This window comes from Theropithecus gelada, chromosome 13 (assembly GCF_003255815.1).
Source record: "Theropithecus gelada isolate Dixy chromosome 13, Tgel_1.0, whole genome shotgun sequence".
Taxonomy (NCBI): domain Eukaryota; kingdom Metazoa; phylum Chordata; class Mammalia; order Primates; family Cercopithecidae; genus Theropithecus; species Theropithecus gelada.
Genome location: NC_037681.1, coordinates 4571620 through 4590350, shown reverse-complemented (window position 1 = coordinate 4590350; position 18731 = coordinate 4571620). Strand labels below are relative to the sequence as shown.

Here is an 18731-nt window from a genome sequence, read left to right as displayed (position 1 = left end):
AAGCCCTTGCACAAAACCCATTACTGGTTGCCCGCCTCCTTTGTGGGTAAGTTCAAGCTCCTGAGTGTGGCAAGCTGGGCCTACCTGGAATCCCCTGCCCTCCTCTCCTACCCCACGTGACAACCTTTCCAGACTATTTGCAGTTCTTTGAATGTGATATTCTTTCTAGTCTCTGTGCTTTTGTATAACCTGTTCTTCCTGACAGGAAACTCCTTCTCCTCCTTGTAGTTTAGCTAATTTCTAGTCTTTCAAGACTCAGCTCATGCTTCACCCTCTCTATGACAAGTCCTGTCCCAAGCTGGGTGGTGGATGCTCTTCCTCTGTGCTGTGTGAGTCTTGAGCATCCTCAGGAAACCTCCCTCATTGTGCTTTGTTTGCTTGTCTCCCTTGCTGTTAATGCGCCCGCTTCAGGGCTGGCATATACTGCTCATCTCCGTGACTGGCTCATGGTGGTGCTCCGCAAATATCATCCAATCAAATGGATGAGGGCCATCATGCCATCCCTCATGACTTCCAGCTGGAGCTAACCTCCCCCGACAGGAAAGCATTTCCTTAGGAAAGAATATCTTTGGGTTAAATGCAAGTAGAGACTCACCAGAAGCACTACGTCCAGCTCAGAATGAACTGCTCAGTAAGCAGCCTTGTCAATGAGGAGGCAGCAGGCTGGCCCCAGAGGCCTCAAAGTGGGAGAGCAGAGAAGCGCAGTTCCTGCCACAAAGGCACACCTTGCTCCTCTGGCTGGCTGGAAGCAGAATGGTGTCCACCTGCTTCCATGGGAATTCTGTGCCTTTAGTAAAGTTTTATGGGACAGGAAGGTGACAGGCATTGACACTCCAACCAGGAATGGGTGGTGCCATCTTTCCTGTGTCTTACCAGAAATACCTGTGGCAGGTAAATTTCTAGAGAGACACTCCCATTTCTCCTATATAGCAATTTTGAAATGTTTTCTGAGGGCTTTCCAAATTCATCTGGGAACATAGGAGTTCCAGAAAGATGAAATCAAAGGTGATGGTATGCCAAGGAAAGTAGCTTTTAGAATGACTTCCATTAGCCATTCATCCATTCAGCACACCAGGCATTCAGTCTGAGGGGTGTGTGTGTGTGTGTGTGTGCACCCGCATGTACACAGAGGAAGGGAAACAAAAGTACACAAGATACGATAGTTGTCCTCAAGGAGTTTTTGCAAATGTCCGCAATTTAAGAGAATATGCTATGCTGTGGCTGATGTATAAACCAACTGCTAGGGAGAGGCCTTCCACACACACTCGGGGCAAATGCAACCTGTAGGACTGCCAGTGGAAGCTGGGCATGCTGTTTGTGGTTGATAAACCCTGGTCCTTTGTTCAGGGACCTATGTTTACCTTTCTTCTCCCTGGAAGTCTTCATTAGCTGGGCATCCAGAAGGTCTTGAACGGAGCAGAGGGAGGCACAAAGACAAGAGTTTGAAACCAGCCTGGACAACAAAATGAACTTCTATCTTTGCAAAAAAATTTTAAAAAAAATTAGCCAGGTGGGATTGCGTGTGCCTGTAGTCCCAGCTATTCAGGAAGCTGAGGCAGGAGGATTCCTTGAGACCAGGAATTTTGAGGCTGCAGTGAGCTATTAGGTTGGTGCAAAAGTAATTGTGGTTTTTGCCATTAAAAGTAATGGCAAAACTTTTAATGACAAAAACCGTGATTACTTTTGCATCAATCCAATAATGATTGCACCCCTGCACTATGCTCCAGCCTGGGCAACAGAGTGGTACCCTGTCACAAAATAATAAATAAATAAAATGTAAACATGCGAAAAACAAAACCAAAAATAAAAAATGGGTGTTGAGGCCCCTGAATTGAGGAATAATATGAAGGAGTGTGATTCTGTGTGTGCACACATGGGTGTGCACCCTGAGTGCCTGGATGGCTCACCCTGGGCTAGTTCAGGTGGCAAATGGTTTTCCTCCAGCTGGGCTACCACCATCTTCCCCCAGGGCCTGTCCATGTCTTTGGTGGCAAGATGCCTATGGACTAGAGTCCCTCCTCAGAGGAAAGGCTCCTCCCATTTCCCTGGCTTTTAGGTAGAAGTCCATGACTTCAACAGGCCCCTACTGCAATGTCATGGGTTAGTTTAGGTGCGGTCTCCTCTGAGAGCCTCCCATAGCCTAAAAGGCCCTATCCTAGCTGGCACTGCATCTCCCTCTTCCCAGCTCTCAGCTTTTCTCTTTGCTCACCCCACTCAGCGCAGGCTTTCTGCCTGATCTTGGATGTGTCAATCCTGCTCCTAAGGGATGCAAGGCAATCTTTCATTATTAAGATCTCTCCTGAGGCCAGGTGTGGTGGCTCACACCTGTAGTCCTAGCACGTTGGTAGGCCAAGGTAGGAGAATCGCTTGAGCTCAGGAGTTCCAGGCTGCAATGAGCCATGATTGCACCATTGCACTCCAGCCTGCATGACACAGCAAGACCCTGTTTTTTTTTTTTTTTTTTTTTTTTTGGAGACAGGGTCTTGCTCTGTCACCCAGGCTAGAGTGCAACAGTGTGTTTCTGCTCACTGCAACCTCAACCTGCACATTGTTTTGTAGAGACGGTGTCTTGCTATGTTGCCCAGAGTGGCCTCAAACTCCTGGGCTCAAGAGATCTTTCCACCTCAGCCTTCCAAAGTGCTGGGACTACAGGCGTGAGCCACTGTGCCCAAACAAGACCCTGTCTTAAAAACAAAAGAAAAATAACTCCCCAGACCTCTCTAGTCTTAAACTCCTCCCTAGTTCCAGCCACCTTTTAGCACATGACTCTTGTTAATTTTGTTCTCACTGTCTGAAATCATCTCCTGTCCACTCTTGACTGACAGGTCTCTGCAGTAGCCCATTGCTTAATCAGAGTAGGCCCCTGTCAACTTATTCATATTGTGTCCCCATGCCAGTGTGGATGATTAAAATTGTTGAGTGGAGGCTGATCGAATGAGCCATCTCCTTCCAAGTCCTCACTTGCTGGCTCCTGTCTTAGTTTTACTCCCCATTCTTCAAGGAACGTGAGCCCTGGAAAGTATTTTAGAGTCATTTAGTCGAGTGCCTTTGGATGGGAGGATCACATCCCTGGGTCCCGCCCAGTAGATTGTTTTGCTCTAATTGACTAGGCAGGATTCCCTACCTTCTCTCACTTCTGCATGAGACTTCCTTCTGAAATTGCTGCTCAGTCAAGAGAATGACCTTCCCCAACAGAATCCTACTCCACGGGGACTTAAAGATGTCAGAGATCTCTTGCTCATCTCTCTGGCCAGCTACCAAGGTCAGTTTATAGCCGAGGGACAAGACTAGTTAGCAGATCAGGCAGGTCTCAGACCCCAGCATAAGTGCTGGACTTCTAGCTGCAGTTGTTCCTGCCCGCATGGGCATTCAGATGGAGAGAGAGCATGGCACTACACTGCACTCTTGGTGAAACCCAGGACTCTGAAATCTCAGTGTCAGCCCCAGGTCTTCTCTTCAGCAGAACTTAGTCAGTCCTGTCACTAGGAGATGGGACTCTGCCTGATTGCATTCTTACCAATGGCTGCATTGACAAGGGGACTAGACTTCACTGAGTGGAGATTGGGGGAAAAGGAAATAAGCCCTCAGTGCTTTCTCTGAGCACATGTCACCCTTGCTGGCTTAGCATCTATTGTTTGCCAGAAGATTTAGCTCTTACCTTGGCAAATATTCTCTGCTTGATCAAATTTTAGTCAGGCTCCTGAACCTTCTCCCAGGCACATTTGTGCACTTTCTTGTAAAATCCTTTTTTAGCAAGAATCTTCTATCTTCAATATCTGATCACCCTTAAAATCTCACTGGATTCTCCATCCTCCACCATCCCCAAGGTTGTGTCCAATCACCCTGTCCTGCCTTCAGCAAGGATCCTGTTAGGTGGGTTTAGGCAGAAACTCCCTTTTTTTTCATGTTTCCTCTTAGTAATTTCACATAGACTGACCCTTGCTCTGCTTCCTGGCTATGAATATGTCCTTGCCCGTGCTGTGTATGTAATTGTGTCCAATCTCTCTCCCCTGCCGCAAAGTCCCATTGCAGTGGTTCCTATATCTTCTGTGCTGGTTCTGAATAAAATCTTCCTTACCATGAATTTAAAGATATCATTAATTTTTTTTTTTTTTTTTTTTTTTTTTTTTGAGATGAAGTCTTGCTCTGTTGCCCAGGCTAGGGTGCAGTGGCTTGAACTTGGCTCACTGCAACTTCCTCCTCCTGGGTTCAAGTGATTCTCCTGCCTCATCATCCTGTGTAGCTGGGATTACAGGCGCCCACCACCATACCTGGCTAATTTTTTTTTGTATTTTTAGTAGAGACGGGGTTTTTACCATGTTGGACAGGCTAGTCTCGAACTCCTGACCTCAGGTGATCCGCCCACCTCAGCCTCCCAAAGTGCTGGGATTACAGGCGTGAGCCACTGCGCCTGGCCAAATCATTTTTTTCTTTGACAACATTGTCCTGTAGACAACTGGATTTCAAGGAATTAGCCTCTGTGAAATCTAGCATATTCTTTGACTTCTTTCTTCTAAAGGTTGATTTTATAGGAGGCAATATTTTAAAGTATCAAGGCCACCTGGAGATTCATTTCAAGCTTACTTTGTGCCAAGAAAGGGAAATTTTCCTGAAAATTTCTTTTAAGTTCTAGTCAGAAAAAAGCAATCTTAAGAACAAGGAAATAGACCTGTCATTTTAAAACCCAGAAAAGAACCTTTCAACATAGCATTCCCTAGGTACCAAACCTCCTTGATTAGTAGGAGGTTGCTTTGACTGTGACTGGTCAGGAACATACCTGGCCCTCCTCACCAGTGTGTAAGTTCCTGGAGAGCTGTGACAAAATCGCCCATGTCCACTCCTCCTGTGCCATCTTACCTATAGTATGCACTCCACAAATGGGCTGGTGGATTCCAGGGGTCACTCAGTGGATAAGCCAGAAAAAACAAAGAGGGGCTTGGATATAGCTTTGCCCTCTCAGCTATATCCCCAGAGGTTACTCAACTTCCTGGCTGGATGTCCTCATGTTCAAAATGTGGACATCAAGACCTAACTCTCAGAGTAATTATAAAGATAAACAAAGTCACGCATGGGAAATCACCTAACAGAGATGGACGTGGTTGACAAGCAGGAAAGATTCCTTTGCCCTCCTCCCTCCTCCTTCCTTTCCTTCCTAATGAGGATGGCCTTGTCTTTATTGCTGCCATCGAATCTCTGATGTCAGTGGTCACCCTACAGGGATCAGTGGTCACAGGTGGGCATGTGTGTGAAGACTGCAAAGTGTTCCCTGGTAACGTTTACTCATAAAGCAGTCAGCTGGCCTGAGCTGCAGTGGGGATCGGGAATACTGCTCAGGCATGCATCCCTGTCCCTAGATCTCATCAGTTCCCTGAGGCCTTTGTCCAAATGGAGACCCGCACTGGGCTCACCACAGGCTCAGGCTCAGGAACGTCCTGAGTTTTCCAGCATCCTTAATTTAGCATCACACATTCTCAAAGGTTTGATACCTTTCATATAATATTTTTAGTACTGCTAGGAAGACACACATGAATTAAATATGGGTACTTCTTTTCCAGGAAATTATTGTCTTGAGTACAAGGAATTACGAGTAGGAGGTGAGAAGAGGCACTCCCTTTGGCCACCCCCATGGTCTGATGACTCTTAGAATCACGTTTACAGATGTCCGCCTCTTGGATGACAGCCTCCAGCCTTCCTGCTTTCTCACTCTCTCTCTTCTCAAATCACCAGTGATTTGTCCTTTTCAGGACCGCGAACCCATAGACATCCCCTCTCTCTATTGGCCCTTTCTGCTTTTCCGTCCTTTTTGATCCAGCTTAATTTCTGTGCCCTGTCTCTTCAACCATTTCCTTGCTGGTCTCCTCAGCACCCTTCCCATTTTTATTCCATTACACTCAACAGACAAAACTTAAGGCTGGGTTGTATCACTAGTCTGCTTCCTCTGTATCTCCACTGGGGCTGCTAGAGGAGGTTGGGAAATGAGTTTACTCAGCCTCACAGGTGGTTGCCACCATGGGCCCAGGACCACCACCACCCACTGTGCTCTTACACTGCCCACCAATCCTACAAAGCTTTCCTAGTCTGCTGCCCACAGTGATGTAGAAGGAAAATAAATCTTGGGGCCTCCAAAGCACTAAGCTAAAGGGAAAAGTCAAGCTGGGAACTGTTTGACTTTTCTGCCTCCCATTCTGTTCAAAGTTATCCCTCTGCTCACTGAGGTAAATACACATCTGATTGCTTCCTTTGGAAAGGCTAATCAGAAACTCAAAGAATGCAACTGTACCTCATCTACCTGTGGTCTGCAAGCTCCTTCCCTGCTTCAAGTTGTTCCACCTTTCTGGATGGAACCAGTGTACATCTTACACATATTGATTGATGTCTTATGTCTCCCTAAAATGTATAAAACCAAGCCATACTCTGACTACCTTGGGCACATGTGGTCAGGACCTCCTGATGCTCTGTCACGGGTGGGTGTCCTCAACCGTGGCAAAATAAACTTTCTAAATTAACTGAGACCTGTCTCAGATTTTCAAGGTTCACATTTGGGTAACCACGAAGGAATTCTGAGTGGAGATGCCCCGTACCTTTGACAAATCTCCTATTGGTGTTTGGTACCAGCATGAGCTAACTTTATGGCTCAAACCAATAGGACAGTTTGCTGAGGTCTGAAAGCATCTCCTCCAGAGAATTCCTGATCTCCCCAAATTTGGTCAAGATCAAAAGTTTATTTTGCTGTACGACTCCCTGTGTGTTTTTGTTTGTTTGTTTTTGTTTGTTTGTTTGTTTTTGAGTTTTACTTGCTTCCAGCAAGGAAGGCAAGATTTCCTGCTTCCATGATGATGGAAGACAGGTAAGTCCTTTAAGGGGTTTGAGCTCACTCCCAGCAGGGAAGACGAGTTCAAGTTTTTTTCTTGCTCCTAGAATGGTAGTGAGCAGTCTTCAGCCTGAGACCCATCCCTAGGTAAGTAGCTGAATTGGGGTTTTGTCTTGGCTAAAGTTTAACAACCAGCTGGTCTTAATTTCTCCTTACCATTAGAGTACTCAGTAATCATATAAGTTGTGCGATCATTTGTTTTGCTTAACTGTTTGTTTATTTGTTTCTGTTTTTATTGTTGTTTCAGTCTTTTTCCCATTGAGTTTGACCTACTCTGTCTGACTTGATCAAATCCAAAGGGAAGTTCCAAATTGTGGGGAATGAGGCCTCTGAAGTGGCTAAATTCCCACCCTCCCACACACACAAAGGTGGTGTGGTTGAGGGGAAAATGGGACAAAGATTTTTTATTTTGACCACTAAAGGGGCTTCATTAACATAACAAGGCCACCATTTGCTAGCCAGGCCGAACTGAAAGAGCAATGGCTGTCGCCCATGCTGCAGTTCCATAGCTAAGGTTCTGCTTTTTTTTCTACCACAACAGGCTGGGTTTGGTTCCTGAATCAAGCCTTTTCTGGTTTGATACTTCGTACTTCTGAAGTAGCAGCAATTTGTCCTAGCTGAAATATGGTAATAAGATTTTAAAAGATTTTTTTTAAAGGACCTCAATGGTTAAAAGTCAGCTTAATTAAAAGCTAACATCCAAGAAGTGTGTATGTGTCTATGTGCATGTTTGTATTTAAAACACCTTCATGTTTTTTTTTTTCTCTCCTAGGAACTTGTCTGTTTTATGAGCAAAAGTATTTTTTTTCTCAGTTGACTGGATTCTGTTTTCTTCATTTACTTCTGCTGTCTCTCCTTTCTCTTGCACCGTCTGCTGAATGAGAGACCTAAAATAGTTTATAATAGCCTGGGGTTCCTTAAAGAAAATGGAGAAGGTGCCGGGCTCCCTTTTGGGGAGAAACTTCTATTTTTCCTTATGGAATCCCTAGAGTGTAAACAGACAAATTCATTTCAGCTCTTAAACTGCTTGCGTTTGTATTGTGTTACCTGATTTTTTTGACTATTATATTTTTGACTAGCTATTGCAACAGAAGCTACTCTTGGGTTTTCAAGGAAGACTGTAGTTTAGACATGTAAAAATGTCTTTAAAAAAATAGCCTTTTTTTAAGTGCACTGTAAAAGCATCACATGGTCTAGCCTCGTAATAATTTTCCCTTTTTGGAGACCAGGATTCAGGGTGGGCTCTGCCCAGAGCTCAGGGATCCAGTTAAAAGATAGGTAGTCTCAATGTAAATAAAATTGGTCTCCTGATACAATCCTATGGTAGATTTCTATAATTTTATGGTTGATTTGGCATCCATCCTTAATCTCCCTCAGACTTTTTCTCTCTGTACCTTGAGATGTATATTTCACTATCTGAATTTTCGTCTAAGAGTTGTTTCCTCTTGTAGCAGGACAAGCGGCAGACAAAACTCCTCAGGCACCGAGTTACAGAAGGGAGGGGTTTATTTGGCCAGGGGCATCGGCAAGACTTCAGTCTCAAGAGCCGAGCTCTCTGAGTGAGCAATTCCTAGAATAAACTGAGTCCAACACCTCTATATAGTTATGTTCAACTGAGCTCCCTGATACCCTTTAAAGGGCTCACAACTCTAAGGGGGTGCACATGAGAGGGTCGTGATTGATTGAACAAGCAGGAGGTATGTGATTGGGGGCTGCATGCACTGGCAATTAGATTGGAACAAAACAAGATAGGGATTTTCACAGTGCATTCCTATACAATGTCTGTAATCTATAGATAACAGAACCAGTTACGTGAGGGGTCAATCTTTAACTACCAGGCCCAGGGTGCGGCACTGGGCTGTCTGCCTGTGGATTTCATTTCTGCCTTTTAGTTTTTACTTCTTCTGTCTTTGGAGGCAGAAATTGAGCATAAGACAATATGAGGGGTGGTCTCCTCCCTTATTCCCCCCTTTTGAGACTCTCACTCATTTTATTAGTGGGAGTTCTCACTTTCATTTTCACTATCCATGTCTTCTTGCAAGACAGATTGATAGCGATTTATATAGTACATTTGTGCTGAGGCATTTTGGTGAACTAAGGTAGTGATGAAGCTTTTTATCATTCGCAGAAGTACAGGTATCAAACAAGGGAGCAGTAAGCAGGTTCCCATTATTATTATAATTCCTATTATAAGAGTTTTAAATCCTCCTAGCGCTGGGAACCATTTTCCAAACATGGCCCCAGGATCAAATCCATGCCACACTTGCACGGGCACATGTGCCAGTTTTGTCATATCTCTAACTATGTCTTCCACTACTTGCCCTTGATTATCTATGTGTAGACAGCAATCACTAAGGTTAAATTTTCCACAGACCCCTCCTTCAGCTGCTAGCAAGTAGTCAAGAGCCAATCTATTTTGATAGATAGCATTTCTCATCTGAGTTTCTTGCCGAGCCAGAATAGTCAAGGCTCTGCTGGTTTTATTAGTGATTATTTCTAAGACAGCTTGTAACCGTATGATTTGGTTGATCATGTAAGTGGGGGTCCAGTATCCCCATGAGCTATCTTGTGTCCAAGTAGCAGGCCCATAATATTGTATGATTCTCTCAGGGGGCCATTTATCATCTTTCCAATTTCCTATAGCTATGCTTCTCTTTTCATGGGAAGCATAGACAGGGAAGCCCAGGAGTTCACCTGTTTTTATGGGCAGTAGAAAGAAAGATGGTTTAATAGTGCCAATAACACAACTACCTGCTCACTGGTCAGGTAATTTGGCATAAGCTGTATGCCCACATATGCAATACCATCCACTTGGGGCTGTCCAGTCCCAGTGGGACTCCAGGTGGGACCACATAGTTTGCAACTTTGGGAATTTGCTAAATGGATTCCTCTCTGTTTGATTTGAACTCCACCAAGTGACTGTTTTTGTGGTACCATTATACAGTTTCTGTCCCAGACAACTAAGTCGTCCTACGGGGTGAGTGAATTCCTTCTCTAGCTATGCAATATTGTCCAATAATTGAGGCTTTTAGGACCCAGAAATTATCAGGGTGATTCTTTTGAGCTGAGAATTCATCAGGAACTGGGTCTGTAGGCACTAATTCTCGGGCTTCCCATGGCCATGGATCTCCCATTACAGTTCCTCCACATACATAACATGAAGTGACATTGAGAGACTGAGCTACATGCTTGGCTAATTGCAAAAACAAATTTCTTGTTTTTCCTGGAATTTCTGGTATTGGTACATTTAGTTCATCATAGAAAGTTTGAAACACTGGCTCAGGAGAGTGTTTGTAAACTTCTCCTCGAACCAAGATATTTACTCGAGGATCCAGTCTGGCCCCGTCAATTCCTAAGGTCACACACTCCTCTTTTTTCCAGCCAGGATCAAACGTATTAGTTATTACTAGCTCTAAGGGGTTACATTGTCCCTTAGTATGGGAAGGGCCATTTTTTCCTTTCTGAAGGTGGACTGGATCATTTTCATCATTTTTTTTTTCTTTTATCCAAGTGGCCTAAATGACACAAGACCAGTATTTACATTTATTTCCACACAGTCCTAATTTATGGCAGATGTACTTATTTTCTGCCATATAGCCTCCTTTCTAATTAAGAGAACCACATCTTATTCCTAACTTATTACTATTAATGACAGCACAGGTATCAAATTTTAAGGTGACTTGTTTGGGCATCCTTTTTTTTTTTTTTTTCTTCTGTTTTGGCTAACACTTTACTCGTATCATTTATGAGCTCCCACCAGTCCTCAGTCCTTAATCTTATTTTAAGAACTGTGGTCATGGGAGGCTCAGATGGGTCATAACACACATCCAGTTGGTCATTTCCTGGGCTACGTACCTTGTATAGAATAACATTATACAAACAAGTTCTTTTTAGAGTTCCAGTACACTTATAATAACAGTAAAATAATAGGACCGTAGCAACCTTTTGTCCTACCTCAGTGACTTGATGTATACACTGGGAACAGCCCTCAGTCTGAGGAAGGTCAGTTGAAGTCCTTACTGTACAAGTCCAAATTTTAAGGAAAATGAGTCCCGTGATGAGTTTCCACATGCTTCAGCTATGCGTGGACGAGTCAGCTTCCAGGTGTGACTGGAGCAGAGCTTGTCATCTTCTTCAGAGTCACTTTACAGGGGTTGGCGAAGCTGCTCCTGTCCACGTACAGCTCACAGTCTACTAATGTTTAAGGATGGTCTCAGAAGTTGGGCCTGCTAGAATAAACTGAGTCCAACACCTCTATATAGTTATGTTCAACTGAGCTCCCTGATACCAGGAGCAAGGTGGTGGGGTTTAGGGTTTTGCAAACTTCAATGGTTATGTGGGGATTTTCACATAGCAAGCTTTGGTACTTGGTTAAACTAGCATTTGTTAACCAATGATGTCCTTTGGTATTTATTAAAGTTACCACAGCATGGGGGGCCTTTATATTCAGGTTTTGCCTAAGGGTTAGTTTATCTGCTACAGGTAAGTGATAACAGGGCCTTTGCTGCTAGGGCCCTTAGACCTGGGGGCCAGCCTTTGGAAACCCTGTCTAGCTGTTTTGAGAGATAGGCCACTGGCCTTGGCCTGGCCCCACAGCTGGGTTAAAACTCCAGCTGCCAGTTTTTCTCTTTCCGACACATAGAGTGTAAAGAGTTTTGTCAGGTCAGGTAGCCTCAGGGCTGGGGCCGACATGAGATTTTCTTTTAACTCATGAAAAGCTCGTTGCTGTTGGTTGTAATAGATGTAGTTTATCTAATCTACATTTTGATTAACTGTCACTTACTAAAATATTGACTCAAATCCTACAGCTATTTGATTTCAAGCTTTAAATTGATCTGGTATTCCTCGTGGGACTCCAATTGTGCCTAAATAGACATGAGAGTCGAAAGACCCATAAGGGGCTTCTCTCACTTTATGATGTCTAATTATTTTTTTTCCCTTCTGGTTGATGAAATGCCAGGGTGAAAGGGATAGTCAATTGGACTAAAGTACAAGTGCCACTCCAGTTATTCAGCAGAGTGTCCAGTAAAGGTCCACCACAACACCACCACACATCCGCTCAGGGATGAACAAGGGCTGACTGATTGATAAGCTCTTGAAAATTCTTAAGCTCACTGCATCCTTTCAGGTCTCCAAGGAATGCTAAGTTTCCTCCCTGCTGTGAGAGACACGAAGTGAACTTAATGTTGGGAGACGGAAGCTGGATGGCCCTTGGGGGCTGACCCGCAGGGACTTTGGGATATAGCAGAGAGAGCTTGGCATGACTTATTACTCCAGGCCGTAGAGTCCTGGAAAAGAGCTATCATGCAGCCTACACCTGGTTGACTGGAGGACCACATTAGTGGAAGGGGGACAATCTGGGCCTCTGGCCTGCCATGTGCACAAGCATAACAATTGCTTTTGTTTAATGTGCAGATAGAATATTTGATCCATTTTAACCAGGCATTTGCATCTTGGTATCCTCTCTTAATTGCTAAAGTTTGTTTTAAGTCTTTAACTTTTATGGTCCTCTAGTAAAATGATTGTATGGTTTTAGGGAAATTACAAAAACCAGTTGGGGCAGTCCATCCTTGCTCTTTAGTGGTCCACAGAACGTTGGACCAACTATGGCATGAAAGCTCTACATCGGGGGGGCAACACTCCTGATTGGCACTGGGGTCTTTATCGAAATGTCCCCGGATTAAATGGTCCTAGTTCACTAATGCCTAGTCTGAAGAGAGTCAGGAGGGACAGAAGTACTTTTCTGAAGTAGAAAGCTGTCTTTGACTTGGAAATTGACTTGGTTATATTAATAACTAGATGGTCAGCAACAGAATGAAGAAAGAAGAAAGAGTAATAGAATAGATTAAAAGAGTTAAATTTTTCTTAGCTTTAGTTTGGTAGGGTTTTCCCCTGGGACTATGGCCCATGACTCTGGAGGGGGTGCAGCTTTCTTGACTCCGGTGTGATGAGTCCATCCTTTTTTTGCTGTGCGAACAGCAGTCTTGGTTAGCAGCACAAGGTAGGGTCCTTCCCAGGCTGGCTTGAGTTTTTCTTCTTTCCACCTTTCGATGAGAACGTGATCTTCAGGCTGGTGCTGGTTTACTGGAAATTCTAGGGGTGGCACATGTGCTAAAAGACTTTTAGTTTTTTTTGTGTGTGTGTGAGTTTAAATGTGGGGACTTTAATGTGGGGACTTTATAGTCCTTAGTGCCTTTTTACTGAGAAATTTCCTTTAGCACCTATTTTTATTAGTTTTTAAACCAAAGAAAGCCAAATACCATTTTACATTTAGCAATGCTTCTCGTATGATTTTTTATACCAGATAAGTTAAATGTTATCTTTATATTAGTGTGTTATTAATGTTAAACCTAATTTTAATAAAACCTTGTAGACATATTTATTTAATTTTTAATGTTTGACCATAAGGTAAGATTTTGTAGACTCTTTTTAACCTTTTATAATTTTTGCTAACGAGCAGGTTGGTGCTTTAAGAAAAACCTGTTATGCTTTTACTTTAATCTCCAGTTCACAGAAAAACTGGATGATACTCTTTAACTTTAGCTAATATGTTTATACACAGAATGTTCTTTATAATTAATGTTTTAAAACTTGCTTAAACCTTCAAAACAATAATTTTTAACTTTTTAATGTAGGTAGAAATGTACATTCTTATGCCTGCTTATAATCCTTTTACCAAAGGTATATTTTGCTTTTCTTTTACACCTTGCAAATAAACTGTTTTTTTTTTTTTCTTTTTCAATAGTTTTACATTCAGGAGGCCTAGTTACTTTTAAATTATACAGCATTTTTTGCATAAATTCTTTTTTTAACACACTTTTTTATAACCTTTTTTTTTTCATGACTTTTACAGGCAATTTTTTTTTACATGCCTTAACTTTCTGACTTATTACAAACATTTCTTTATTTAAACAACCAGTTAATTTATTTCAGGACAAGAATTTACCATATAACACTCTTTTTTTTTTTTTTTTTGAGACGGAGTCTCGCTCTGTCACCCAAGCTGGAGTACAGTGGCCGGATCTCAGCTCACTGCAAGCTCCACTTCCTGGATTTACGCCATTCTCCTGCCTCAGCCTCCCGAGTAGCTGGGACTATAGGCGCCTGCCACCACGCCTGGCTAATTTTTTGTATTTTTAGTAGAGACGGGGTTTCACCGTGTTAGCCTGGATGGTCTCGATCTCCTGACCTCGTGGTCTGCCCGTCTCAGCCTCCCAAAGTGCTGGGATTACAGGCTTGATATAACACTCTTTTTATATAAATTCTGCCCCCCCCGTTTTTTTCTTTTTTTTTCGAAGATGATAACCATTCTTTTCCAAAGCGAACTTTTTTTTTTTTTTTTTTTTGTTTTGGACTTACTTTCTAAGCCCACAAGTTTAGAAGTTACTAAAATACATTTTACACTGTTAACTTTTAGCAAACTTTTGTTGAAAACCTTGTAAGTTTGGGATTTTAATTATCTTTTGCTATTAATAAGACCTTGTTTTGTCCAAATTAGAATTGGTATGATGGCTTTTAAAGGAACAGGGTACACCTTTTATTTTTTCTTAACTACTTGTATATCTCTCTCTTTCTTTCTCTCTTTGACTTTGTCTCTCTCTCTCTTTGACTTTCCTTTTGCCTCTATCTCTTCCTCTCTCTCTGCCTCTGTCTTTCTCTCTCTCTCTCTCTCTCGACTCCCTTTTTGTCTGTCTCTTCCTCTCCGTCTCTTCCTCTCTCTCTCTCTCTGCCTCTTTTCCTCTCTGTCTCTTTCCTTTCTCTCTCTCTGCTGGTCTTTCCTTGCCTCTGCCAGCCACTTATGCTGCTGTTCTCTCAACCACCATATGTTGTGGGCAGGGGATCTAAAACAAGCTGGTCTGGGTTCCCTGGCTTACAGGTTACCTTGTGCCATACCTTTGAAACAAGGGATCTGTCCACGCTTCCTTCTAATGGCCAACCTACCTCTAATGCTGGCCAGTCTATCTCACACAAAGTTTTAAGTTTTCCTGGTGTCATAGTACTCCATAGTCTCCCTTAAATCCTTTTGTTTTTGAAAATTTTCAACATAGTTCAACGAAATTTTCAACATAGTTCCTAGTGCGGTGGGCTTACTTTGTGCCTCACCCATGTTTCCTCTAGACAAAACACCACGCTTACGCCACACACATACCACAAAGCAAAGAATGGGTAAAAAGGGCACACACACACTTTTGTAGTTTATACCAAACCAAAATCAAAACCAAAATCAGAGTATCCAGAAATCCAAGTATCCAAAAACCAAAACCAAAGTATCAAGCAATCGAAGTCAAGTCAAAAACAAAAACCAAAGTGCCGGTACAGGCACACTGTGGGTGATCAGGCCACGCTTCCACTCAAATGAAGTAGGCAAGTTCCCAAGACCAATCCTGTCAAGCAATTCAAACCAAGTCAAAACCAAAACCAAAGTGCCGATAAAGGCACGCCGTGGGTGATCAGGCCACGCTTCCACTCAAATGGAATGGGCAAGTTCCCAAGACTGGTCCTGTCAAGCAATTCAAACCAAATCAAAACCAAAACCAAAGTGCCAATAAAGGCACACCATTGGGTGATCAGGCCACTCTTCCACTCAAATGGAGTGGGCAAGTTTCAAAGACTAGTCTTACCAAGTTTTAGAAGTCCAGACTCCAAGTACCCTTTCCTTCCCCGTGTTCAGCCACTGCATTGATCCTCCATGGGGGCCTGCCTCACACTGCTCTGGCGAGGCGTCCCACTGGGACAAATGCCTACCTGGGAGAGCTCTCAGGATCCGCGTTGCTCGGGCTGGTCGGAGTCCCCTGCAGGGATGTTCCACAGGGCAGGTTTAAGCCACCTAAGGAGCTGCCTCACCACCTGCCAATTGCCTCGCTTCCGGGTCGGGGAATCAAGAAATGTAGCAGGACAAGCGGCAGACAAAACTCCTCAGACACCGAATTACAGAAGGAAGGGGTTTATTCGGCCGGGGGCATCGGCAAGACTTCAGTCTCAAGAGCCGAGCTCTCAGAGTGAGCAATTCCTGTCCCTTTTAAGGGCTCACAACTCTAAGGGGGTGCACATGAAAGGGTCGTGATTGAGCAAGCAGGGGGTACATGACTGGGGGCTGCATGCACTGGTAATTAGATCAGAACAAAGCAAGATAGGGATTTTCACAGTGCATTCCTATACAATGTCTGTAATCTATAGATAACAGAACCAGTTACGTCAGGGGTCGTTCTTTAACTACCAGGCCCAGGGTGTGGCGCCGGGCTGTCTGCCTGTGGATTTCATTTCTGCCTTTTAGGTTTTACTACTTCTGTCTTTGGAGGCAGAAATTGAGCATAAGACAATATGAGGGGTGGTGTCCTCCCTTACTTTAATATGCAGATTTAGGGCTATTTAGCTGACAACTGCCAAAGCAGTGAACCAAGTTATCAAGAACTTAAAACTCTAAGGTAGAAAAAAAAAGTCTGTATGAATCTATAAGATGTACTTCTATTGGCATGCATAATATGTCTATGTATTTATGTGTTGTGTACACAATTTTTCACTCCTGAAAATATGCAGAGGAGCTCTAATTAATTGGCTTAAGACAATAAAAGCACTTGAATCAAATACTTTATCAGGAAAAAGGAAAAGACAAGTCAAATACTTTTTCAAGTTTATGTAACTTAAGTAAAATCTTTAATAAATAAGCTAGCTTTAAAATTATTAGAAATGCCTTAAGAATTGCCAGCAGGTTCTGGGTTACAGCCGAGGTGGGGGTGGGATGGGGTGAGGGTTGGTGGGGTGGGAGGTGGTACAAGGGCTTCGTTATTTCTTGCTGCCCGCTTCTGGCTTGGGGAAGTGGCAGGACCTTGGCAGGATCTTGGCAGGACCTTGGCAGCACCCCAAGCTGGCATGGCGCTAATGGAGGGATGCGAGACCCCAGTGGCTGGGGCCCGGCTGCAGAGCCAGGTTGGCATTTCCAGATTGGGGCTCGGGCTGCACCCTCTCTAGGACCCTCCCCTTGTAGCAAGCAGATTGTCGCGGGTAGTTTGGGCCAGCTGTCCTGGTGTGGAATTTCCTGAATTCAACAAATCCTCCAAGAAATCCATCCATCCATCCATCCATCCATACGTGGCAGATTATGAAGTATGGATCATTACTTTTGGGATGTGGATATATTCAGTGAACAAGGAGCAGCTTGCAAGAGCTGGATTTTATGCTTTAGGTGAAGGTGATAAAGTAAAGTGCTTTCACTGTGGAGGGGGGGTAACTGATTGGAAGCCCAGCGAAGACCCTTGGGAACAACATGCTAAATGGCATCCAGGGTGTAAATATCTGCTAGAACAGAAGACATGAGAATATATAAACAATATTCATTTATCCTATTCACTTGAGGAGTGTCTGGTAAGAACTGTTGAAAAAACACCATCACTAACTAGAAAAATTGATACCATCTTCCATAATCCTATGGTATGAGAAACTATATGAATGGGGTTCAGTTTCAAGGACATTAAGAAAATAATGGAGGAAAAAATTCAGACATCTGGGAGCAACTATAAATCACTTGAGTTTCTGGTTGCAGATCCAGTGAAGGCTCAGAAAGATAGTACACAAGACGAATCAAGTCAGACTTCATTGCAGAAAGAGATTAGTACTGAAGAGCAGCTAAGGTGCCTGCAAGAGGAGAAGCTTTGCAAAATCTGTATGGATAGAAATATTCCTGTCGTTTTTATTCCTTGTGGACATCCAGTCACTCGTAAACAATGTGCTGAAGCGGTTGACAAATGTCCCATGTGGTACGCCGTCATTACGTTCAAGCAAAAAAATTTTATGTCTTAATCTAATGCTATAGTAGGCATGTTATGTTCTTATTACCCTGATTAAATGTGTGATGTGAACTGACTTTAAGTAATCAGGATTGAATTCCATTAGCATTTGCTACCAAGTAGGAAAAAAAATGTAAATGGCAGTATTTTAGTTGGCAATATAATCTTTGAATTTCTGGATTTTTCAGTTATTAGCTGTCTTATTGACTCAATTGTTTTTACTGTTATTTAATTGAAACCCTAGACTAAGAAGCATCATATTATAACTGATCACAATGTGTATTCACAGTACATTGACTTAATCTCTAAGTGTAAGTGAATTAATCATCTGAATTTTTTATTCTGTTCAGATAGGCTTAATGAATAGAACATTCTGTATATAAATGTGGAGATTAGAGTTAATCTTTCCAATCACATAATTCGTTTTGTATGAAAAAGGAATAAATTGTTCCATGCTAGTGGAAAGATAGAGATTATTTTTAGAGGTTTGTTGGTGTTGTGTTTTGGGATTCTGCCCGTTTTCTTTTAAAATTGTAAATATGTACTTGTGTGAATGATTTTTAAAGTGATTTTGCCATTTTTGGAAGGGCATTTAATGATAGAATATCATTGAGCCAACATGCACTGACATACAAAGATGTCAAAGATATATTAAGTGTAAAATGCAAGCAGGAAAATACTATGTACAGTCTGAGCCAAATCAAAGCATGTATGTTTTTTATATGTGTAGAACAAAAGGTTTGGAAAGATATGCACCAAATTGTTAAATGTGGTTTCATTTGAGGGGGGTGGGGGAATGGGCCCCAGAGGGGCTTTTGTAGGGGCCTTTCACTTTGTATTTTTTTCATTTTGTTTTGTTTGAATTTTTTTTTTTTTCTTTTTAAATGGAGTTTCACTCTTGTCACCTAGGCTGGAGTGTAGTTTTATGAACTCGGCTCACTGCAACCTCTGCCTTCCAGGTTCAAGTGATTCTCCTGCCTCAGCCTCCCATGCCTCCTGTGTAGCTGGGACTACAGGCACCTGTCACCATGCCTGGCCAATTTTTGTATTTTCAGTAGAGATGGGGTTTCACCATG

At 42.9% G+C, this 18731-nt stretch overlaps 1 protein-coding gene across 1 annotated transcript; it reads left to right on the top strand.

The window, feature by feature from the left end:
* Positions 1-843: 843 nt before the first annotated feature.
* BIRC8 (baculoviral IAP repeat containing 8) lies at positions 844-17668 on the top strand. Its single transcript, XM_025354986.1, is given in 2 exon segments — positions 844-891; positions 16841-17668. Coding segments are annotated over 2 exon segments (876 nt in total).
* The last annotated feature ends 1063 nt before the right edge of the window (positions 17669-18731 follow it).